Raw genomic sequence first — 25,227 nt, forward strand, 5'->3', positions numbered from 1 at the left:
TATAGGGTAATGTTTACAGTACGCAGAAGAAATCCTAAACAGTGTTGTACCCACGCTCACTATATTTTCTTGTTTGAAGTGCTTGCCTACAAATGCAAACCACATTTCTATTCTGCTCAAGTTCTTACACCGCACTCATCACCGCAGTAACGGAGCATCTTCCAGTTCCACAGTCATCTGTCACGTCATTTGTTCTCGCAGGCAGAGAAGCAGGTATGCATCAATCCATTGTTTTAATGCCAATTTTCTGTTTGATTTTAATATTAAACAACTTTTCATTGACACTTCCCACACAATGTATATCCTCTGGAAAGTTATTATATTTCTGGCCGGAAAGCCCAATGAAAATTCTAAAGGCTTATTTATAAACGTATTTGGTTACAGCCATATGAAATGATTGCAGATGAGCTACGCTGCAGCTCACTCCTCCCCTCCACAACCACAATAGCTGCAAATGAAGTTCAGGATACTGCATGACAACATGTTCTAGAAAAAGATCACTTCGCGTGAATGTAACATACAAATATTAACACAGGACACCAGACTTCTTTTTTTTTCCCCTTCCCACTGGGCGTTTTATTTTAGAGCATTTGCATTAGGTAATCAACTGAAACACTTCAACAACAGAAAGCTGGCAGCATAATAAGGAAAAATGGAGATTATTTCTCAAACAGCTGTGACAAAATGGTTTCAAGTTGGAATAGTATTGCACAAACGAATCAATTTACGGAGAGTGAGAGGGAGCGAGCATCTTCAACATGGATTGTGAGGAAAAAAGGCACTATTTAGCTGTGTGTGTATTTAAAAAGAAAAGAATCATGAAGAACAATCCATGTTTTTCAAAATTACATTCAGTACTACTTTAGAAATGCTCACAAACCTGCCTTTTTTTTTCTTTTTTTTTCTTTTTTTTTACAGAAGCTACAGAAAGCTGCTGATGTAGATACAAGACAGTACAAGGGTATAAACATTTATAATTATGCTCCAGAAAAGTCTTCACGAAGAGGGCTCTTCCTATAAATACTGCTGCAGAAACTACCTAGTTGCATAGGCTTAAAGTAAAGGATGCATCCATGCAACTCAGTAGCGCTGCAGTTTCTTTATCTCCAGTAGTCATAAAATAAGCTCTAATTTTGAAGAGCTAAATTGGCAGTGCATTTGAATCAGGTTTTTCCACTGACTGCAAAGCAGCACAGTTCAGTCAGCATCATCTATATAACTCTTGTCACATACTCATTTAGCAACACCAGGTAATCTTAATGGAAAATGTTAACAGAATTATAGTAGAAAACAACTGAATTTTCCCTGATATTAAAATTGGACTGCTCTGAGATCATAAACAAGGAAATGTATATTCCTGTAACACAAAAATAGCCACGTATCTTCAAAAAAGTTAAGTACCCAGAGAAAAGGCATTTCAAATGACCTGGATGAACTGCTTCTTCCTCTGTTATAATTGTATAGCAATCATTTTTTGTGCCTGTTTGAAAATGAAGCTATGATTACACCATTAAAGACTGTACGAAAATAAATCCAGAGTGAACTGGAATGTATACACATATGACATCCTGCACCCTAGAACTGCTTGTAGATGTCTGCTTGTAGATGCACAAGAAAACAGGAATGAAATTCTTGCTGCATGGATGCAGAATTGTTATGGGAAGGAGCAAGGAACACTGTTGCTCTCCTGTCAGCACTGCCCAGTATATTTCAAGTGCTCCAGGCACGCTGGAGTTATGGCTATGTAGTTGTCAGCATAGCTGAACCAAGTGCCATATACTGACAAACATGAGTTTTAACAGGGCTAGAATTTTGCACAAAATCTGAATGTTTGTTTGTACAAAAAGTACAGAACAGTGTAGCAGGATCTACTCTCAACTATAATTTTAAGCATTTCAGCTCCTTTCAAATGAACTTAGCCCAGCAAAAATCAAATCTCACTCCTGTGCAGTGTCTGCAGTGACTTCGGTTAAAAGATCTGTGTTCAGGAGGCTGCGTAGTAAGTCTAATGAACCTGCAACAACAGAAGTCTACGTATTGCTGCTTTTCATGTTAACTCGTTAAGGGGAAATGCACAATATAAATTCTGTTCATATACTGCAAAATATTTTTAGTACTGACAGACAGCAGGTTATTCATAATTCTTAAAGCTCGTTTTCCTAAACTCTCTGCTTTGGACAGTTCTTATTTCAAGAGTCCAAAAAAGTTCACAGTTGACTAGATGGCATCACAAGATATAAAAGCAGACCATTTGCCTCCTTTCTGTGTTCCACGGGCAGTAAAGTTTTCAGAGTACACCTAAAATTATTACCTCTCCATTTGTAGCTAGCATTATTTAAAAATAATTAAGCTCGTTTGCCTCCACCCTGTCAGTTCACAGCAAAGAACAGGAAGTAAATCAAATAGTTATATGAACTATGAAAAATATATTGCTCTTTGAATTAAAAAATAAAACGTTTTCTTCTACTGTTACTGAAGACTCCTCTAAGAAACCTTAAATCCTGGGGGGGGGGGGGAAAAAAAAAAAAAAAAAAAAAACTTTTAAAATTGCTTATGAAATAGAAGACTTCTATATATCAAATAGGCTTTGCCTACTGTTTTCTTGTCAATACAGATATATTTGCATAAATACCTTTTTCATTACTTAGGCGAATGTTGTATATTTTCACTTAGTAAATGCTTCTGTTCTCTTAAAAAGGTGCTCTTCTGAAAAATTTTGAAGTCAACTCAAGAATGGAAACCAATCCAAATTATAATGAAGGAAAACAATTTACTCAATACATCTAAAATAGAACTATCACTTTGTAGATAATCTTCACTGGGATTATAAATATTTCTTTAATTTTATAACAAAGCGGTAACTTTTTTTTGAAAGTTTTTAGATCTCCATTTGCTACGTCCTACATAAGACTCCTCAGCTCCTTCCTTTAGCTAGGATACATGTTTCCATGTGTGAACACATTCTCAAGTATGTTGGCATTATTAATGACATCAGTTGAAAAGAGCTGGAAAAGGAAATCTTTTGCAGAGTTCACACTATATATAAATGGTAAGCTACCAGAAGGAACTTCCCTGATTATTTGGGAAGAACAATGAGGTCTATTTTTGAAATTCAAAAAGAAAATCCAAGAAAACAAAGAAAACACAAGATGTACTTGACAGTCCCTCATTATCCTGTCTGTTATTGGACTGTTGCTTTTGGCTGCAGAATACCCAGTTCACAGACCATTTTCCATTTCTTCTGTTGTCGTTACAAAACAAACTGGCTAAAGAAACTCCACTTAGTAATTTTAAACTAAGCCTTCAGCATCATCCCTTAGGAATCAAAACCTTAAATCCCCCCCCACTTTTTTACTCCTAACTTTGTCTCCTCTGTGCCTTCTCTCCTATCATACTCAATGAGAAGCACTTTAAGAAAAGGCAGGTGTAAGATGTGTAAATACTCGTATTTAAGAAAATCCAATAGGAAACAAATTCTTATAGTTCTCCACTGCCGTTTGCTATAATGCAGTGGCCCCAAACATCTGTTCTCAAATTTCAATTTACTTGATCTACCAGGTGTTTCACATTGTTAATAACGGCAACTCACAAATTTACAATAGTCACATAAGGCAGTTACATAAATACAATTATGTCAAGTTCACTGCATCTTTCTCAACCAGACTACACATCACGTTTTTCTTCTTTTCCTCTTAATATAACAAAAGGATGAAAGCTACGTTTCTGTAAAGAGAATCCCTGGATGACATTCTAGTTTTAAAGTCATAGAGGTCACTGAAGTGCATTTCAGCAATATCCAACAGTTAACCAGGAAGTGATGTCTTTTTACTTTACACGTAACAGAACTGGTGCAAAAAAAACCACTTCAAACTAGTTACTTTAAACCTTTTGGTCCAAATACATAAAATAAGCAGTATTTACAGCATTTTACTCCTTTTGTAAATGCAATGCTTTAAAACACATTATAAAGCACCTTAGTAAAAATATTCTACAGGTAAAAGTATTGAAGTAGTAGGAAAACCCTAACCATACCACAGCTCACTAATGGAGTCATAATATGGATTCACCAATACCTCAGCTTACAATAATTACAAAGAATCCATGGAGAAACTTTATACTGATTTTGTTATTTTTATACCACTGTGCAAGTATTGACTATAACTGCAGACAAAACCAACTTTCCTTGCAGTTTTCCCAACCTCGGTCAAGTGGTGGTGGGCATAAAGAACAACAACAACAAAAAATCCCACTGCTGATTCTTTAACTTTTTACAATATTGATGTGGAAATGATGTTTTAACACTAACAATTAGTGGCAATTTCTTTTTAATAAAACCACAAATATAAATATGGGCAATTCCAGCGGCAGCAGCATTTCTCAGCAGAACATGATTAACTATCCCAATCAATACCGTGTGACAAAAACAAAGCACAGATGTCAACCAGTTATTAACACTACTCATATAGTATACAACCAAGATTTCCATGTTGAAAGCTGGGAAAAATGACTTCCTCTTCACAAAAGTATAAATGAAAATAAATTGCTCTGAAAATTAAAAAAGAGCATTAACAGAAGCTTTTTTTTTTCCTTTATATTTTCAACTAGAACTGCTGTGTGTTAATTGCTCCAAATTAAAGTGAAGATTTCTTCAGGTAAAGGGTATTAACTCCCACTGAAAGTATTAGTTAGATAAAAGACACGAAGCTTTTGCTTCTGGATTACCAACATAGTTAGTATCCAACGCCCTGGAGGTGATCCACAGCCCGCTTTTCTCGGACCTATGGAGAAACATCTTGGAGGTCTAACAAGCAATCTAGTTTCCATGGCTGAGGACTAAGATGATGATGTGACCAAAGATTTAGGTCCGTAAATCTAAAAGTATTACGTTCTTAGTTTGATTTAGGGTAAATCTTTTCATAGAAAAAGTTTTGAGCCAGGATATACAATTCTCCATCTTTTTCCCGAACTGCGTGTGCTCTGACAAACTGAAATTGCTCCAGTGCAAATTCATAGAACTCATTCTCCATTTTCCAGATTTCAGACTGTTGTAGCTTGGCAATAGTTTCTTTTGTGGGAAGTTTTTTCTCAGTTGTTTTCCTAAGATGAGACTTCTTTCCTAAATGCAAAATGAAAGCAATAACTTCACTTCAAAGTTCACATGATGAAAAAATGTAAACAGTCCTTTTATTTACAGAGTTTTACACGCTCAGTATGCTGATAAACTGTACTAGAAGTGACACAACTTAATCCAGAGTTTATTAACATAATATGTGGGGCTGGAACATTGCAGTCTCTCACTAAATGTTAATGAATTTTGAATCAGTTCTTACAATTCTTCCTTCTTAGCCTAATAAACCCAGTGAACGAACATTTCATTCAAGGAACAGGATTACTTCACATAATGTACTTGGAGCAAGATTAGTCCTACAAAATTAATTATTTAGATGTTAATCTGGTATCAAATGTTAAGAGTTTTACAAACTGCAGAGCCGGATACTTCCCTCATTAGAGAAAGATGACAGAAGTGATGGCAGTACTTTCTTTAAGAAGCGCTATCTGTTGTTTTATATGAAATTTAATTATATTAAATTTGTCAATACTACATAAGTTGCATGGCCAGCTCCCAGAAAGTGATCTCATTATGACAGAAACACTTGGACCTTTGTATCCCATGTAATCAAATGGTTTTGGGAAACAAAACAATCTTGCATCGAGAACGCTTTCATGTAGAGAGAAATAAATTCACAGAGAACTAAAATGCAAATACTGTGTGAAGGACAGTGGTTTGTGTGCTGGCAAAAGGTGCAGAGCAAAGTAAGAAAGTCAATCAAAGATGTGAAATAGTTTCAACAGAAGAAAGGACTCAGGTCAGAATTCTTCAACACTTTCCCCCACCCCCAAGATTCTTGTCAGTCTGTGGCAAGTTTCTGAGGACTTTTTAAAAGTCAGCTGATGGAAGAATAATTCTCCAAAGAACAAAAGTTACCCACCAAAGTGCATTTTGCTCACTGTTGGGACCTGATGATATTCTTACAAGTTTCTGCCGACGTGAACTAACGGCCACCTCCAGAAACCAGATACTGACCTTTAAGTATTTAATTAAGTATTCATGAGCTGTATGGAACTTCAGTCTGACACAGAAATCCTATGATACACACTGTATAACAGCATTCAGAGTTCTCCACAAAACTCACTGTTTCTCAATACGATGCGTACAATTTTTCATGTTAACTTTTCACAGTTTATGTGATATCATTTTGCTCTCTGTGTCTTAGCCTTCCTTAACTAAATTACCCAGAGGCAGTCTTCAAAACAACTTCTGCATTATCAGTGACTGATTTTAAAAATGTTAGAGCTAAAGAGAATTTACTTCAGTTTTTGAAATCCCTGCAATAGAACAAATTTAAGGAAGCCACTTGAACAAAACACATCTGTTTTTGTGTTTAAAATTCATTTTTCTCCCACTTCATTACTTGAAGATCTGAATTTTCATTTTGAACGCAGGTGCTTTTTTGTTGCTGTTTTTGAAATGAAAGCCCATCTAAAACAAAACTCATTTTGCACAGTTAACTAGGCTGTACCAAGAACAGAATTTCAAGAGGGCTTCCTAGGAAACAGAAATCTTCCACTACCAACCACTTCACATAACTGAAACTCTAGCCTTCAACCTTTCAAAAGTGTTCTGACAAACATCTGCCCCAATTTCCTAAGTATATATTTTGAGCATCTGTGATTTGCAAATGTGGCATACCTGATACAATTGCTTTTACCCCAATCTTCAGCATTACAAATTGTATAAGACAGTGTTTTCTTTAAAGAGTTCCTCTCTTTGTAGGAACATCATTCAGCTGAGAGGCAAACTTCATGGACTTTTAAAACTATTATGTAGATTTAAATAATTCACATTTTAAATAGTGATAAGAGGATGAAAGAGATACAGAAATCAACCATTTAAATACCTGTCCGGTACAGTTCTGTGGCACCCCTGAAGAACCGGGGCAAAGCTGCCTCCAATAACATGATGAAATCTTCAAGCTCTTCAGTAACTCCCACGAGGAAGTATTCATTAATCAGGTTGTACTTGGCTTGTTCCAAAGCCCATCTGCTCCCCACATTCCTAAAATGGCAGAGGACAATTACAACAAGTTCTGATGTAAGCCAACAATCCTTGGTCCCTAGATGAAGATTACTTCATAACAGGACCTTTCTTATATAAGAAAGGTGAGATCCAACTATTTCTACCTTTATTTCCCTTCCCCATTTCTATTGTCTGTGCTCACATCTAAAATTTCAGTGTATGCTATGCGGTTACTGTCTCTACTACTCCAATTTTCAGAGGATTTGCATTTTCTTCACTTTCACATTAGTTACCACAAACGATTCTGGTAAGAATACACCTTCCCTCTTGCATCCTATAAGCCTAATTGTGTACTAGAAAGTCACTGTAGTTAATGGGAGGACTTCCCTATTGAGCAACAAAGAGAAATTGAACTAACATATTCCTCTTTTTATAGCTCTAGTCAAGGTGAAAAATATAGGTTCATACTTCTTTCTTTTCCTGCTTGTTCACCTGTCTGACCAACAGGCACAGAAAAATGACTTCCCAAGTGATCACTTGCTTTGCTTATGATAAATTAATTCCATTTGGATGAACGGTAACTGTGATAAATAATTCTCCTTGATTTCACTCAGAACCTTTCAAATCATTTTTGTGTTGGTTTTGTTTTTTCATATATTACTATTTTCTCTGTTACAGTACTAGAATGCAATTATTTTATGTGAGCAAGCAGTTTTCTAATTTTCATTTGCTAAACAGTTCTTTAAAGTCTGGGCCATTGTTATAAAACATCAGTATTGACAGATGGACACTATTTGCTTTTCTTCCAGTTACTGCTATGTAACATTAACTACAGAATGTCTGGTAGAGGTTTAAGTAGGTAAATTTATCCAGAACTCAAATACTTCATCTTCTGCAAAGACTCTAGCAGCTGGAACCAGGTATCCACATTCAGAAAGACAGATACTGTAGCCTGATGGAACAGAAAAATTTAAAGACTCCACATCTACAAAAAATAATTGTTTAAAAAATGAAATCATTTGTTTTTCTTCAGGGCACTGCTGACACAGTATTTTAACATACTGCTTTTTTAAAGTACTGCAAGGTTGCTTCAGTAAAATGCTTTTCAAAGCGCCTTCAGAAGAAAATACATTAGTAACGTACCTTCTGTTAAACTGCATCCAGTTCTTCATGCTTTCCCCAGTTGTACTACACATTCAGATTTGTTAAAATCAAATTTGAGTGGTGACAAACATAACTAACTTAAGCCACATTTATCTCCTTACCAGCACTCGGAGCTGTGGCCACAGAAGAATGGAATTTGAAGCCAAAGTTTCTCTGGAGCACAGTCTGAACCTCCAGCTGCCACACATTCATCAAAGGTCTGGAACAGAGACAACACAGAGCTGAGTATGTGTATCAAGCATCTTGACCTTGTTAGCTGCTAGATGTATGGGGACCAAAAAACACAAGAAATGCAAAAGAAAAAATAAACTACTTTTTTCAATTCTTGCTCAAACAGTATTTTACTGGGAGGACCTCATTGTCCAAATTAAAATAGTATTTGGAAAGCCTTATAAATGGAAATAACAACTGGATTTTACTTGTGCCCCTCACAAAGGTTGTTTATCAAAACAAGCAAAAACAGCCATTAAGTGCTAGTATTGTCATTTTTTCATTACGAGAGAAGTTACTAAACATACAGTGACAAATGTCACCACATACTGGAACAGCTGGATCTTCAGAGCATAGAACACTGTGCCATTTCTACTTTAAATTAAAGTATGTTCTATTACATTTTAAATATTATGGCAAAGAACTAATCAGGAGTGAAAGAAAGTTGTTCACTGGGTAACTAAACAATCCAAACAACAGCACTGACATGGGCAGGCAGCTGTAGTAACACAAGAGTTTTGATTACAGTAACACAGTTACAATAAAAACTCCATTAGCACTGTAAAGAATTTCTAAGTATTTTATTCAGTCAGCATAAAAAATAACATCATAGAATATTTTTAATCAAGATGTGAGCTACTTACCTGGGATAATTTTTTTTCAAATTTAATAACTAGTAAGTGATCACATAGACAAGTTTTTAGATTATTTTTTTCTGTGCAATTACAATTTTCCATTCAAACCAGGAAAGTAAAAATGCTTTTGTTTAATTCTGCCATGTTAGAACAAGGACAGTGTCCTTTGTCCTTTGCTTTTATTTTGAGGTAAAGATCCCAAAGTAATGTGAAAAATGTAAGAATACCATACAAAACAGGGATTAACCAACCTGTGGTGTCTTGTTCTGCACTGTGCTCTGAGTATCAAATAGCTGATACGTGTCACACATCACAGATGAAGACACAGTTTGACTAGGAAAACAGGACATTGGTATGCATTCGCTAGAATAGTCCTCCAGAGGAATTCTGGTCTGATTCACCATTAAAAATTTAGTGCACCAACGTTACCTAAAAATTAAATTGTTAAAATGCATCTCCCAGCTTACAAATGTATATACTAAATATGAACTGGCCCCAACCAAAAGAATAGTTTCCTTGCTTATTCCTGGAGGATATTTTATAGTTAGAATGTGTAAGAGAAAGCAAAGATGATACAGCAGTTCCCTTCCTCACTTCCTCTTCCATACATATCTTGACTGTTCCGTCCAGAAACTTTAAGAAATACTTTACAGCCTCTGTTCTTGGAGCCAAGCAAAGTATAACTTTTCAAGTACAGAAGTATAGAAAGAAAATTAAGAATTCTCCCACATATATGGTGTGGTACGGATGGGGAAGGTTAATGGTAAAATGAATATTGAGATGCCACTTAGTAAAGGCACAATGAATTTGAATGTTGAAACTATATTTTTGACCTTCGCTAATTTTAACATGAATAGCTATCATCGTTTCTGTCTTAACAGAATCAGAACACACATCAGTCACTGTTACAGACACTGTACTTGAATCAGTCTGTTGTTGAATTTACTGAATTTTTATCTAATACGTGTGAAAATGACACAGTCTGCCTACGTAACAGTTCTATCGAAACACTATGGAAAAGTGCTTTACCCAATCAATAGACAATGAAAGAAGCCCTAAGATTAAATCAGTTCACTTCCAATGAACTAGAAATGCTTGCAGGACAAGTTATGTCTGTATGTCGGTGACAAAAAAAAAAATAATAATAAAAATAAAAAGCAAGCAAACAAAACTATTAACGCAGTGTGTCAGAACATGAGGAACAGAACAAAGCGCGCCATTTCAACGACGGCTCTGCCGGCTTCCCGCCTGTGCCAGGAGGGGGCGCCAAAGCCCGGGGAGCGGCACGGCGGAACCGGGCAGCGGCGGGAGGGGATCAGCACGCATTTCGTACTTCGCTTTTCGTTGTCCTGGGTCAGGACGCCGTGCATAACAATCTACTTTACCTTCTTATCCCCCTGCTTTCTCCTTCGTAGCCCTGGTCTGTAATCGTCTCCAAAGCGCAGAAAGTAATAGTAAGAAACCAGTCGTTCTATGGGATCTCTTATGACGTTTATGTAAATTGGTTTCTTTTTAACGCCAAATCTAAAGTAAAAGAGGGGGAAAAAAGTCTTTTAAAGTGAAATCAAACCTTCTCGTCAAATACTTAGGTGTCAGCCTCTATAACACAACGGAAATCTATCTACAGAGCAGATGCTTGTGAGAGGAAGTTTAATGCTTGTTCCTCCCACCCCCCAGTACAGGAAGGTGGATGTGAAAGTCAGTTCAATTTCAGTTCTCAGTGATTTTTTTTATTTATTTAATGAAACAAAATGGAAATATTCTTGCAGAACAGATACCAAGCATTTGCAAAACTATCCTGACTCTAGAAATGCCTCTATGAATTTGTTAATGATAAATAGACATTCGGTACTGAACTCCTGCCTCCTGCTGCTGCCCTGCCAACCCACACTGCAGTGAGGAAGGGCCCTCCTGGCCGGGCTCCAGCTGGAAAAGACATGAACTCTTGGCAGCAGAGGGACAACTCTGAGCCCACCCATTACCAGGGCTGATTCTGTATGGCTCTGCTTATTAAATATGAGCTTAAGGCAATGTCTGTAATCATACTGATTTCTCTATCAAAGATATTTCTTTTTCCTCAGATATCTACCTATGCTAACTTTTATTTACTGGCACAAACTGGAAGCTTGATGAAATGAGTTGGTAAGCTCACAGGACACAAGAGAAAGACCAGCCACCTGTGAAAATCCCAACTAACTACTGCTCATCCAAGGAAATGTAGCACTTGTCAGATTTCCATCGCTAGAGGGCAGCAATATCCCAGATGGAGCCAAACGGCTGCACTACAGATAAATTAGTGGTAACATACTTTGCAAAGTCCAAATAAGATACATGTCCATGGTAAAATCCTGGTTTCATTTCCTTCCAGGAAGTCACATTCTTCACAAATCGAACCTGTAAAAGCAGACAGCAGATTTTCTGTGCAGCTGGAACACATTAAGCTACGCCTAACACAGTTGGGGCATCTTGTTATTTTAAGTAAAAGCTTACGATGCATTAGAAGAACAGTCTAAAGTAACTTTGAAATATTTTGAAATAATTTGTGCCAAATAAAGTTCGACTCTTCTGCAAGCATACATATGACTCATTTTAGATAATCCCAATTTAATGATCTGAAACTAAGCAAAAGCAGCATACAGCCAGCATAAGAGCAATTCAATAAATGCTATAACAAAATTAACAATGCAAACAATTTTTTGTCAGTCTCTCTTATTTGTAATTTGAGAGGAATGCAGAATTTTGTTGACTTGCATAAATGCAAATATAGCTTTGATGGAATCATTTGGCCTGTATTCATTTCTTCAAGTAACAGCATCCCACATTTACAAACATTTTCTTAGACCTATTTTACTGGGACACGTGAAACAAATCTGATGGTTTATTTGCTTCCTCTCCCAAATGCAATTCATGAGTAATCCAGAAATTCTGTAGATTTATAAAAAGTAAATTAGATCTACAGTTTATCACCTTGAATAGTTACTTCAAGTTTTGTTTCTCAGCGAAACTTCCATGTTACAGTACGAATTAGCCCTTAAACAAAGGCTGATAGAGCCAGTACCAGTAAACATAATAAAAAACAGAAACAGCTTTACATTACAAAGGTAAAAACACCCAAAATATGTCCCAAAGCAGAAAATATGATTAAGTGGGACATAACAAATCCTGATATAGCTTGCCTTTATCATGTGAGCAGAATATTTTACCATTAAAGCATTTAGCTCTGAAAATTATTTTAAAACTAGTGAATTGGATAATAAAAAAAGTAAAGTTGTACTGCTCAATCTGTATGATGATGCTACACCATTTCTGAAGGTGAAAACTGGAAGACAGATCTTTGTTCCCCCATGTATCTATAGTATCTTCTTTGTTATACAGTGCACAAATTAGAATGATACTGAGGTCAAAAGAAAAACAAAGTCATAAAACAGAAGTTTGAGAGCTCAAGACAACACATTAACACCCTTTCTAAGGTGTAATATGAGAGCTTCTCCAGAAGTAATGCTTCCTGTTTTATTATGCTGACCCACAGTGTCAGAGGTGAATGTTGGTGGCACAGCAGTAGAGGTTAAGACTTCCCACCAATACCCCATTATAGTTTGTTGCTGTGTGACAGATGGCAGCAGAGAGGCAGTCGGACAGAATGGTGTCTGACATGGAGGCATGGATGAAGCAAAGGTGTGTCACTGAATTTGTCCACGAGGAAAAAAAAGCACCCACTGACATTCATCACCACTTGCTGAACACTGATGGAGACCAAACAGTGGATGTGGGCACAGTGAGGCAGTGGGTGGTGTGTTCCAGCAGTGGTGACAGCAGGCCACCTCCACTGATGCTCATTTTTACAAGCACAGCATGCAGGCTCTTGTTCATTGCTCATGAAAATGCACAGCTAATGGTGGTATCTGTGTTAATAGTGTTTTACAGACCATAGTTTGCTCTATCAAATAGTGTTATTGTGCTTTTCACATTTATTCTTGTTTCCATGGAAATAAATAGGGAGCATTACTTTTGGAGAGACCTATGTGGATTCAAAGAGTCACAAAAACATGAAAAAAACACAAACCAATGAAGATTTCAAAAGCTAGGACTGGACTGTTACTGGTTCCTCAGAAGTGCAAAAATTGCAATCAAGGACTTAACATGGTTGATAATCATTTACTTGTTTCCTCAAACACTGACTCTTGGACTCAGGTAAAACAAATGGATATCAGTTTTTAATAACACACAGTACTAATTTTCAGTGCACAAGTTTCACAGTCTGTGGCATTTCACAATTTAAACCATATATTGCACATGAAAAACTACAGTAAATCTATCTGAAAAACACTGCACAACATTATACAATGGTGTTTTATAAACTGCACTGGCTTTCAGCCTTGTTTTGTCTGCAGCAGGTATGATAATATAGTTATGCCAGTTTGAATTCAGCTGAACTACCGATGCTACTACTGAAACAAACCCTACTTTCATTGATGACACCTTTCTAAGATTAAAGACAAGATATTTTTAATGGAGAGCCTCAAGAAGTTTCTTCAGTGCACATTATCATCCCCCCCCAGGACCCAAAATATCAGTTAGTTGCTACAATTCTGCAAGATAATCAGTTATATTATGTATTTTGTATAATTTGGCATGCAAGTAAAAGGACTCATTTTAATTATGCTTCCATGAACAAGTTTTCTGATGTACCAGCTAGATTTCAGTTCATACCAGACACAGAAAAATGTTAACTGCAAATTCCCAAGGGTCACTTGTATCTTAGATCTCTGGTCTACCATCTGGTATCTTACCTTATACGTGCCAGTAATCCTTCTTTAAAAAACAAAACACATTTGCCTTAGAATGTCTTTGCTAAGGAAATATTTTTTTATGATCACAGAGCAGGGTTATTGCAGAAGAAATTACAATTTCTGTAGTACAACAAGAGACCTGAGCGGATGTTCTAGCCTTTTATTAGCTTTAGCACTAGAGCCAGCATAGCTAACAGTAAGGCTAGGAGGTTTTATGTGACATTTACATCTGCCTTAAGATACAGACAAGCAACACACAGTGCCTCTGAGAATGCAAGTTTTCAACACCTATACCTAGCCTGCAGGCAAGAGATGCCTTTTCCCTTCTTTCCATAGTTTGCAGCCTTCCAGAAGTCAGAACTGTTCCAGGCCACAGCCTAACAAGTCTATGATGATTCTAACGAGTCTAGATTCACACATTTTTAGGGCAGAGATAAATATGGCTTGCTGATTCTTGCTGTTAAGTATGATATTTTATTTAAAAAAAAAAATTATTTTTCTTTTCAGGGCTTAGCAGATACTGCAGCTTTCAAGAGACTGAACCGAAGTGAATAAAATTGGAGGTTACTTTAAAGTTCAGATAGATGTGAATGGAATTCCTGTGAAGCTGTTTCATGGGGCTTTTATATAATCAGCTACAAAGTTGCTTCACAGCTTTCAGTAAGTGAGAAATCGGCTGAGCTTCACTGAATTAAAAAGCCAGATCAAAAGTACTCTGGGGGCGTAAGATGTCCTGAAAGGTAAGTTAAATGCATTCAGTTTCTAGGACGATAAGAATTTAAAGCAAGTCCCAGTGAGAAAGAAGAAAAAAAAAAAACCAGCATACTTGGTCTGAGCAAAAAGCCAAGCAAAATCTGTGCATGCAATCCAAAGTGGTGTTGTAAACCATCATCTCTGTCCACCAGTTTCCATCAGTTAATCATATCTACAGGCTGGCACACACACCTATCCTGAACACCTTACCTATGGCCTGGTACCGTGTGGATCTTTGGATACTGAAAATTCTCCAGCTTTTCACTTCATCTTATGATAGACTTGTCAATAGCAAAATAACTGACTTAATATACAAATAATTGATGATGATAAACATCACAAGACTGCTAAGGACATGTGAGAATTTCCCCCCCACAAAAGTTTGAGTAGAAAAAGTTTTCAAGAAAGACTGCAAGCAGTGTCTCCAGTACAAGAAACCTGATTTAGATTTCAAGACCAGGCACAATGGGATTCCTGAGTTGGAATCCTTCTGGGAAGGCACTGGTAGCTTAGCTCTCCAAGCTAACAACTTGCAGTCACCTCTGAAGTAGCGGGTCGGGAACACTGGAGAGACACCAGCAGCACAGCCTTGGCTGAGTGCCATGGAAAATGACAAGATCAAGACAAGGGCAGCTGAGAAGCAATTCTATGAGATGCTGAAAAGACGGGAAGTGACCAGCCCAGCCATGGTAAATGGCTGGGAATCCTATCTGGCACAAACAGCTCTTCCTAAGAAGGAAAAATACACCTGGCATGTGTGCAGCAGTGGTCACTGGTGTGCACCAGCCCATTCTTAAATGCTCAGCACCCGATATTTCACAGCACAATACTTCCACATCTAACAGACTGCCCTTCTCTTCCACTTCTGACAGTCGTTGAAACCTGCACCAGTAAAGGAAACACATATTACTAAAGTCAGTACAAATGCACTATCTTCTGAGAGGCCACCACTTTGGAATACATCAGGAAGTAAGATTATATGTTTTCAGCTTGCCCTATTGAGAAAAATGGGGAGAAACTGCACAAGATAAAATACTGAAGAACTATAAACAGCATGTTAAAGTAACGAAATGTGGGATAATTCTACCATGTTTTTGTACGTTCACAACAACAGCACCAAAAAAATGTGTCCCCGTGCTCCCTTTTTCTGATAATATATCAAGAATACATGCTGCAAGATAAAAAAGTAATTTAGTTTTAAATCTATTAGATGACAATTTTACCATATAACAAAGAAGCAGAACTTTGTGTGACTGGTATGACATCCAGTTAGCCATTACAATACTTGTATGGAAAAAAGTACTAGTACTGAAACATACAAGCAAAAAAATCCAATTACTTCATTTTATTGAACACAGATCAGAAATGCAAATATGGCGCTGAGCTGGCTGGAAAGGAAAAGCCCAATCTATGAAAAGAGGGCAGATCCCAGGATCCTGCTTTCAGACAAGCTGCAAGAAAGGAGCACTGTTGAGAAACTAAAATGGATGTGTTGGGGACTTTTGTGAGATTACCACAAAACAGATACAGTTTATATTTGGAGTGAATTTTAAGTAGTCATCTTTCCCAGATTGCATTCAAGAAGTAAAGGTTTCACATATGGGCAGAGAACTTAAAATCTGTAACAGAACTAGAATAGTTTGGAAAAAGCAGTGCAGAAATAGCACATACCAGAAGGTTTACTATTTTACTAATTTATTTACGTCAGCCTAAAATAGTCTTCACCTTGCTCTGGGAGATACTTGCTTAACAAACAGTATTGCCAGTAAAAATGATTCTGCCTCTATGCTGCGTCCACATCACTGCTGGTGATGTACCTAATGACTCAACCAAGTGGTACTGATGAACGTGGTATGTTAACTCTGCTCTTGGGGCACGGGTCTTAAGCACTTGCTCCACACAGTGGGCATGATGACTGCCTGATTTAATCACAATATCACCTGCGTACTTCAGGAAAAAAAATTCACAACAGCAAGAACCAACAGTGACACAACACCAACACCACAAAACAGATGCCCATTCCCACCTCAACTACAGCCTGTGCCCCCATGCTCATATCTCTTTCTCTGCCATAGAGAACAGAGAGTGGAGGGCCCATTGCCATCTGTTTCCCCCTCCTCCAGACTACAGCAGCTGTTTCAAGTACTCCTGCCTGTAGGCACGCACTTAAAGGAGCTGGAAGCCTCAGTGCTGACATGCTGCAATGCAGAACAGCTCCTGCTGCTGCTGCATATCAACTTAAGGCAATAGGCACACGATGGGCAGCACATACCGAGAGTTTGGCAACATTTGCTTTATGGACAGGGACAAGGACAGAGATGTTTCAGACCTTTGACTTAGTTTCCCTGCATGTGAGTCAGGATGAGCAAGGAAATATTTTAAAACATAAAAACAAAAAACCTATGTACAAGAAAAATGCAGCATTCATCCCCTCCATCATCATCTTTTTTAAGTACTCATCATATGATGCAGCAGAAGCCATGATCAATTCCAACCTGAGACTGCCACGAGTTTAGTTTAGAGCTCTAAGCGAGTACGAAGTGACCCATTTACAGTGTCTCTTCACAGCCACATCTTCCTACCTGCGTTTTGTCACCTGCAAGACCTGACCAGACCTGATCAAAGAAGCAGTGCAGCCCTGACAGCACAGCACAGCACAGCACCCGCACTATGCAAAGGAGAGCACTTAAGACTGCATGCATTGCAGATGGAGATGACAGGCAAATATTATTAAAGAGCCAAAAGGCAGACAATGCAGTAATGCACTACACACAGCTATAAAACAAAGGTCAAGACTTCCATAGCTATGTCTCTTTTTAGCTTAGCTTTTCTCCTATAAACAGGTACTTACCACCTCCAGCAGCACAGCAAATACTAAACCTATTATTTAATTCTTCTCTACAAAAAATAAAAATAAACATGTTAAGCTCCATTTATATTGGAAAACATGATATCAAAATTGATTCCATCAGATCTCGTACGATTACAATAGCTAAAAAAGTTTTCTATGCTTTCCACCTGCTTAATAGAACCATCCCAAATGCAGCTGCTTACCTGATCTTGCAGAGACATAACAGGATTATTTTTGGTTGTATTGATATGTAGAACATGGTATCTGTTCTTTGCACAAAGATCATAGGCAATATTTGTGAAGGATGTGCTGGCAGTCTTAGGTACTCTATTGTAAATAATCACCACATCATCTTCTTCATCCAGTGTCACATCTTGTCGGGGGCCATCTGCTGTATGACGTTGTTCTATCTCTCTGACTTCATGTCTTGCAATAGCCCTTTCTGTTAAGGATGACAAATGCAAAATTTCAATATAAAGACTGACAGTTCTGAAGTTCAAACTGTAGAAGGCAAATAACACTGTGCAAAGTGACACTGCCCCAGCAATAAAGGAAACGTGTGCTGTTATATGTATTTCTGACGCATTTGATGTGAGAAATCTATAAAATATACAAAAGATGAAAGGTGAGATAGTCTGACAGGCTGGAAAACAATATGCTTAGGGAATGCATCCCATATTCTATGACTCATGTAAAAGCTACTGAAAGCCAAAACCTTTAAGGAAAATGTCTGCTATGCGCTACCAAATCTCCAAAGTATCTGTATGGGGCTGCTGAATCACAGCCTGAACCTCTGATTGATCACCTGAGGCGAGCAATGAGTCAGCCACGGGAGCACAGGTGAAGGCAAATCACCTGTGTTGCAGGAAGGGGTGGAGCCTGGCTCCATCTCTCCTGACCCATTTAAGAGCTGACTGCCAGTGGGGAAGGATCTCTCTGGAGATCCACTCCACTGGAGTCCATCTTGCGAGCCCAGGATAGGGTGAGTGATGTTCTCTCATTACTCCAATATAAATTACATTAGCCAAGCTCATGGATATACATATACCATTTGTATATCCATTGATTATACAGTATCTCAAATAATTTCTATCCACTATTTAAAAACTATAACAAAAGGGATAACTCAAGCAACCTGGATGAATTTTCCAAAACGAGTAGAATACTAGTGCTACAGATTTAGTCAATTAACTGTAGAGAGGAGCTGGAATTCAGATTAAATCAATGTTTTTTGATAGTATAGCATGAGCCCCAAGTGCAAAGCTTGTTTACAGAATAAACTGTTTTCCAAATTTCCACTGGCTTTTCTGATATCAAGTTCACAGATGCTTATGGAACAGTTTTCATCAATGAGAAAAGTGATTTCAGTACTGATATACACCAAATAGTGGACAAGGAAGAAAGGTGGAAAAAGCAAGCTATGGCAAGGTGAGTGCATTACAAATTAACCTTTTATATAAAGAGTGACACTGAGTAACTGAATTTGCTTCAAGTGCTAAAAATCTATTTGTAAAAAAGAAAAAAAGGGTATTAGAGCTTTTTTTTTCTGCTGCTGAATATTAAATACTTTGTGCTGATTCAGACACAGCTTTGTCCTGTCCTAGATAAGCATATACTGTAATATACTTTGTAATACAGATATCAAAGCAACTTCTCTGATTCATTTATTGTAATATTGCTTTTAATAATGCATTCAAGAAAATCTGTGTAGGCCAGCAGTGCAGTCCGAGGTCTGTATCACAAAAGTAACATGTAATCCCCTGTATTATATTCTTATCCATGGTGCAGCTCTTCTGGATGACACACTTTGCAGCAGCAGCTACCAGCCTTTACTTCCCTTGCTTTCCATAACTCAGCTCCTTGTGTTTTCTTTCACCATGACTCTTTAATTACAACATGAAATCACTTCAAAATCACTTTAAAATGGAATCTTTAAGCTGTGAACACCACTACCCTATAATTCCACATAAATTGTCTTCAACCACAAACTTCCATCTGTCTGAAAAGCTTCAAAGCTTAAACCTCTTCATATGCTCGTCTCTCACACCCCATAACTAAGTCACATCGGTATGAAAATGTTTGTAGAAAATGCTTATTGAGCATCTCTCAATTTTCTATGCGACATCTGTTGCTCCCCACTACACTAGTCACAGTTTTTACTCCTTCCTTTCTCATTTGTTACTTCTCCCATCACTGCTGGCAAACGTCCAGTTTTGGAAAGATGAGGCAACAGACCAGGCTTTGATCTCACTGGAGATGGCTACCAAGAGAAGTAAGCAGCAGCTCTTCTAACAGTTACTGGTATGGAGAAGTTTGGTAGGGAGGCATACTGAGCTGCATGGATGCCCCAGGGCTGTGTGGATGTATCTGCCACCTAGAAAGGTGGAAATGAAACATTTCATTTCTGTTTTCTATTCCAGAAAATCTCAGCTAGATAACGGCACAGAACTGCAGTGCCAATAAGGCTCCAGGGTGCTGAGGAGAACTTGCAGTTTTATATGCAATATATTTTATATAGAAAGCCAAAAGATGCAAGAAATTGACGTGATGATAAGTATTCCTCTATTGAAATAGTTGAAATCACAACTCAAGAATTAGTGTGATAAGTGAACTGTAAAGGCTATATATAAAAATAGAAAGGTCATAATTGTACACAATGTTATGGTGTACACAGTAGCACACAATTAGCATGCAATCATCTTAAGCTTTGCAATGTGAGAGGGGAAAGCAAGAACCTATAGAAGAACTTCCACAAATACTAAGTACACAGTTGTATTATCAGAGAAAAAGGTAGGTTTTAAACTTCCAACTAGCAAGAAAACTAATTTTTATGGTGAAGAACGGAAATCGTCTCTTTGATAAAACCAAAGGCAGAGATGAAACACAGGGTATAAACTGCCAAAGGGGCAAGGGAGGCTAGAGGCAGTGAGAAGCAGATGAGACCCTAGAAAGCATCTGTCTGACAGTCCATCCCAAGAGTCCATCTCACTGTAGTCTATTATTAATAACTGAAGGAAGAAAGCTGCAAATTGTATAAAAACAGGTGATTTTTTTTTCCAGTCATGAAAAGTGATGGCAGTTTTTCCTATGAAGTCAGGAAGCTTTTTTTGCTACATCCTAAAAACACTGTTTACTTGTTAAAATGGCACACATTTCATCTACATCAGTAAACATGGGTGTGGGAAGAGATCTAGAAATGGTAACATGCAGCTCAGAACAGTCTTTGAGATAACTGTATTAATCAGGAGTTAGAGAAATTAAAGCAGTTAACCAAATGTCCATCAACTCCTTCTTTACTCTTCTATCACCCTGTAATGGTTGAAACATGAACACTGCTTAAGTGTTTTAGAAGTATGGTAGAAAACACGATGTATGCTTTAACAACTTTTCACATGTGAAAGATAGGGAGGAAGAAGATGCTAGGTGTTTATTAAATATATTTTATTTACCAGAAACCTCCTTATATTACAACCGTGCAAATTCAACTTTGATTTTGAGAGCTTGTCTACATAGGGTTAGATTGGTTTCACCAAAATCAATTTTAGAAAAATCAGATTAGGTCATTTTTTTTCTATCAGAAAAGCAGTGGACAAAATGATGTACTCTAGTCTCATTGCTTTAACTCTATTCTATTTAAAACTGACTCTGTAAGAAAAACAGCTAGGCAAAGTTATGAAGAGTGAAATGCCTAAACTGGGTTAAGACTGTCATCCCTAAGTTTTACACTAATTTTCTACATTTATTAAAAAAGATAAATGGCATTTCAGCAAGTGATACTTTGAATACAAGACACAGATTTTCATAGTAATATAATGCATGATAATTTCAAGACACAAAACATTCTGTTTTATCTTGATGAGCTATTTTATTACTGCCTCTTTAGGGTCACTGAAATAATATTTCTGTAATGTGTTGAAAAGCACAGTTCCATCATCTGCAGTTGTCCTACATGCAAGCTTTCATCCATTTCATAGACAATTTGCACACAGGCAAATTGTATACATGATCAGTGTATAAAGGGCTGCTACACTTGTAGTTCACCAGACAGTGAATTATTTGCAGAAAGTCTTCAGTTAGTGGCAACAGCTTCCATGTAAACAACAGAACAAACTCGTCTTCTCATCCATTAGTTTACATCTCCTTCAAAATTCTTTCTTATCCCATTTCTGTAACTGACAGCATCTTCTCATGACTTGAGTATCTTGGGACATCATCAGAAAGCAGAAAATACCACAGCTAACTGTAAGCTGGTTTGCCAGTCTGATGCTACCAGCAAATAACATATAGTTCTAAGTTATACCTTCTTCATCAGAAGCACTGATGCAGCATTAAATCTGTACACCACCACCAATTATGGTAAAATCTAAAGTGATTTATCTTCAAGACTTCTGCCCTTTCAAGTCAATACAGTTTGTCAACAGGTTTCAAAGTTATTAGTACAAAAATAATACAGAGAGAAATGGGTAGACAAAGTTTGATTGCTTAGACCTGTTCTCTTAAGGTCTCAGCTAAGAAAACCACCTGTGAAAATGTAATAAGTCTCTATATTCTAATAAAATTATCTGAAAATCAAACTAAACAGTTTTAAATAACTACAGAAACAAATTACTGTATCAGAAGCTGTTATTTGCCTAAATTCCTTGCACATTCAAACAGATTAATGTCTTAAAAACAGCCTATTAGCATTTACTGCAAATCCAAGTGTTAACTGCATACAAAATAAAATCTTCGTGAATAAAATAGAGCAGCACAGATCCCAACAAACTAAAGGCTAGCAAAACTAAACATCTTAAACTAGTCATTTCTCACTAAAGCACCAGAACCTCCTGGGACTTCTCAACAAGAAAATCTGCAAAAACCGGAAACTCATTTATCTCCCTGTATCTTAGCCCTTACTTAGCGTTTGATAAAAAACAAATTTTGAGCCTTGGTAACTGTCAAACTGAAGTTAATTAAGTATCTGGAGGAATAATTCAGAGCACACACCCTACTTCCACAGATGATATTCTTTGTCCTTTATGTCTACTTTCATTTTGCATGTGTCCATAGATATTATCAAAGCTCTCCTGAGTATCTTTCATGTGCTTGCCACACATCCTAGTGGAAAGCCCCCCAGTCAGAAGAGGAAAGACTCAGTCTTGAAATAAATTTTAGCTCAGCAATCTTCATAGAGTCATAGAATCCTTAGAGTTAGAAGGGACCTCTGAAGACCATCTATTCCTACTAGATGAACAGGACCTTATCCAGGCTCATCTTGAAAGTCTCCAGGGACAGAGCATCTGCCAATGGAACAAAAAGATGAAAGATGAAGATTAAACTTACTTCCACACGTCAGTACCAGTGATGCTGGCACCGCCCCAGAGCAAACATCGCTGGTGTATCTCTGACTCTGGATACCACTTTAAACCAGTAAGCAACTTTCTTCAGGTAGGAAGCAATATTGAAGGCATCTGACCTGGTGTTTCAGCTCTGTTCTTGCTCTGTTCTCAGGCCAATTAGCCAAGCAGCTGGCAGCCTGAGGCACCGACAGCTCTCAAGCGGTTTCCCTGCCCAATAGCTGCATTAAGCACTTCATTGGCCTAAATACGGAACCAGAGCAGAACCAAAAACCTACTCAATATTGACTTCATTCTTTTCTGATGAAGAATGAAAACTGAACACCAGCTTAAAAATTATCCATAATTATGTAGCGAAGTTAATGTTCTGATTCACTTTCCAAATTATATACACATAGCATGTAGCCTTCCTCTTCCACTGAAATGTGGCTCCTCTGGGAGCTGTTGAGTAGCACACTGCTTTCATAAAGTGGAGCAGCACTGCTGCATGTGGATACCAATACTTTGGGGATGGAGAAGGAAGAAAGAATCAATGGTGCTATGACAATTTATGGCCATGGAGGGTTTCTGTCACTATAGCCAATTAAAACTACATGAGAAATATAGATTAATATAAAAACCCTGAAGTTAAATGTGCTCAAGGTATCAGTAATAACAAAGAAACACTTACAAAGACCTTTAGGAATAGTAGCTCTATTCTGCTCTAGTTTTAAGTCTTACCAACAGCACAACCACCACTTTGGTTCTTCAGAAACTCCATGCCTCACATACTAATGTGAAACTGAAGGCCTGCCCAAAATACTTTGACTTCCTTTTTCTCTGTAAAACACACCACGAGGCCTGCTGTCTCTTCATTAAACATGGATGAAAGTTCATTGCTCTCAAAGACAACAGTGGGTGAAGCAGGGCTTCAGCAGGGCACCAGCACACTGTGCTCCAGGAGCAGCGGTGCCCAGCACCAAGTCCTGGGTCTCAGGTTCTCTCATGTCCCAGTGACTCCTTGCAAGTACATCTCAGTGACCATTCTTGAAACTGTTACTAACCACTCTGATCCTCATTAACATATGTAAAAATACGTAAAAAAAGAGCAAGGGTGTTGTTAGTCTTACAAAGTGTCTCTGCTTATCATTCTGAGCTGACAGACTTTACAGCGGTGAAGCCAATACAACAAGAATGAAGCGCACACTCCAGTCCCAGGACAGGCCCCACACGTGTGCTCTGAGCCTGGTTCTGAGCTACAGAAAGCGAAGACCACACACAGAGCACACAAAAGAAGAGAGACAGAGCATAAAACTTCCAGTAAATTTTCTGGTACTATTATAAGCATTGAATTTGAGTCAGGACAAAACTCCAACTTTTCCCTCCTGTTCTGACAATCCAGTTATTGGTACTGAGAGATTCCAATAATTCATTCTACAAACTGCTTTACAGCTGGTTTTCTCCAGTAAGGCACAGATATGAAAGATCAGTTGCTGTAAGCAGTAGTAGTTTAGTGAACAATTAAAACTAAAAAAAAAAAAAAAAAAAAAAACAACTATTTAATAGCCGTTAATGCATATTTAGATCAGAAGAAAGAAGAACAGTCCAGACAGAAAATAACTGTTATTCAGACTCCAAAAAATGCACATGGTGCTCAATGGAGATTGGCAAAGGGGAAAAAAACAACAACAAAAAAAAACACCAAGAAAATAACAAAACAATAACAAACAACAACCACCATCACCCAACAAAACAGATAAAACCAAACCAACCAACCAGCCAACATGGAGCAGCAAGGAGGTAACTCCAGTTAGGAACTGGGATCATTAAATAACATCTAATGCAGCAGCTGTGAGAAAATTAGAAGCAGTGATGCTGAAAGACCTGCTATGGCTTCATTAGCATTTAATACTCATCATTTAATTTCAAGATAGTTTTTTTGCCAGCTTTATTTTGAACACATTGGTAGAAGAACATAGATTAGTGTGACATAAAGTGTTTGATATAAAAAACAAAAAAATAGTAAAATCACTATCCAGTATATTCAATATAGTCCTACTCCGTATTTCTCATTTCTTTTCTGCTTTTTTTTTTTAATATCCTTACAAATGCAGTTAATACACTGAGTACTTCCAGATTACATTCTGACCATGCACTTCCTTGATATACAGGATTGGGGCCTGCTCTCACCTAGCATCTTATTGTAACACAAGTCTTCAGTGTTCGCAAGAAAAGTTAATGGAACCTCTTTATATATGGATATGGTTCTCATAAGTGTTTCACAACAGAAATGTGAACTTCACTCCTTCAAAGCAAAATACAATTCAAACAAAAAGAAAGCCAGATCAATATAGATCATCTGATTCCATTTAGCAAAAAGGTCTAGAGACTGCTTATTTTATAAAATCTTTCCCTAGACATAAAATTATTT

At 37.5% G+C, this 25,227-nt stretch overlaps 1 protein-coding gene across 3 annotated transcripts in view; it reads right to left on the bottom strand.

The window, feature by feature from the left end:
* Window positions 1-4,308: 4,308 nt before the first annotated feature.
* HS2ST1 (heparan sulfate 2-O-sulfotransferase 1) overlaps window positions 4,309-25,227 on the bottom strand; it is a 67,130-nt gene continuing 46,211 nt past the window's right edge. For all 3 annotated transcript variants that reach the window (XM_085231310.1, XM_085231311.1, XM_085231312.1), the window contains 6 exons: window positions 17,685-17,923; window positions 11,396-11,481; window positions 10,473-10,611; window positions 8,344-8,441; window positions 6,960-7,117; window positions 4,309-5,116 (listed from right to left, as the gene is read on the bottom strand). In XM_085231310.1, the coding sequence (XP_085087436.1) occupies window positions 4,890-5,116; window positions 6,960-7,117; window positions 8,344-8,441; window positions 10,473-10,611; window positions 11,396-11,481; window positions 17,685-17,923 (947 nt within the window). In that variant the 3' untranslated portion in view covers window positions 4,309-4,889. The remainder of the gene's footprint in view (window positions 5,117-6,959; window positions 7,118-8,343; window positions 8,442-10,472; window positions 10,612-11,395; window positions 11,482-17,684; window positions 17,924-25,227) is intronic.

The sequence above is a fragment of the Meleagris gallopavo genome, chromosome 10 (genome assembly GCF_905368555.1).
Source record: "Meleagris gallopavo chromosome 10, MGAL_WU_HG_1.1, whole genome shotgun sequence".
Lineage (NCBI taxonomy): Eukaryota > Metazoa > Chordata > Aves > Galliformes > Phasianidae > Meleagris > Meleagris gallopavo.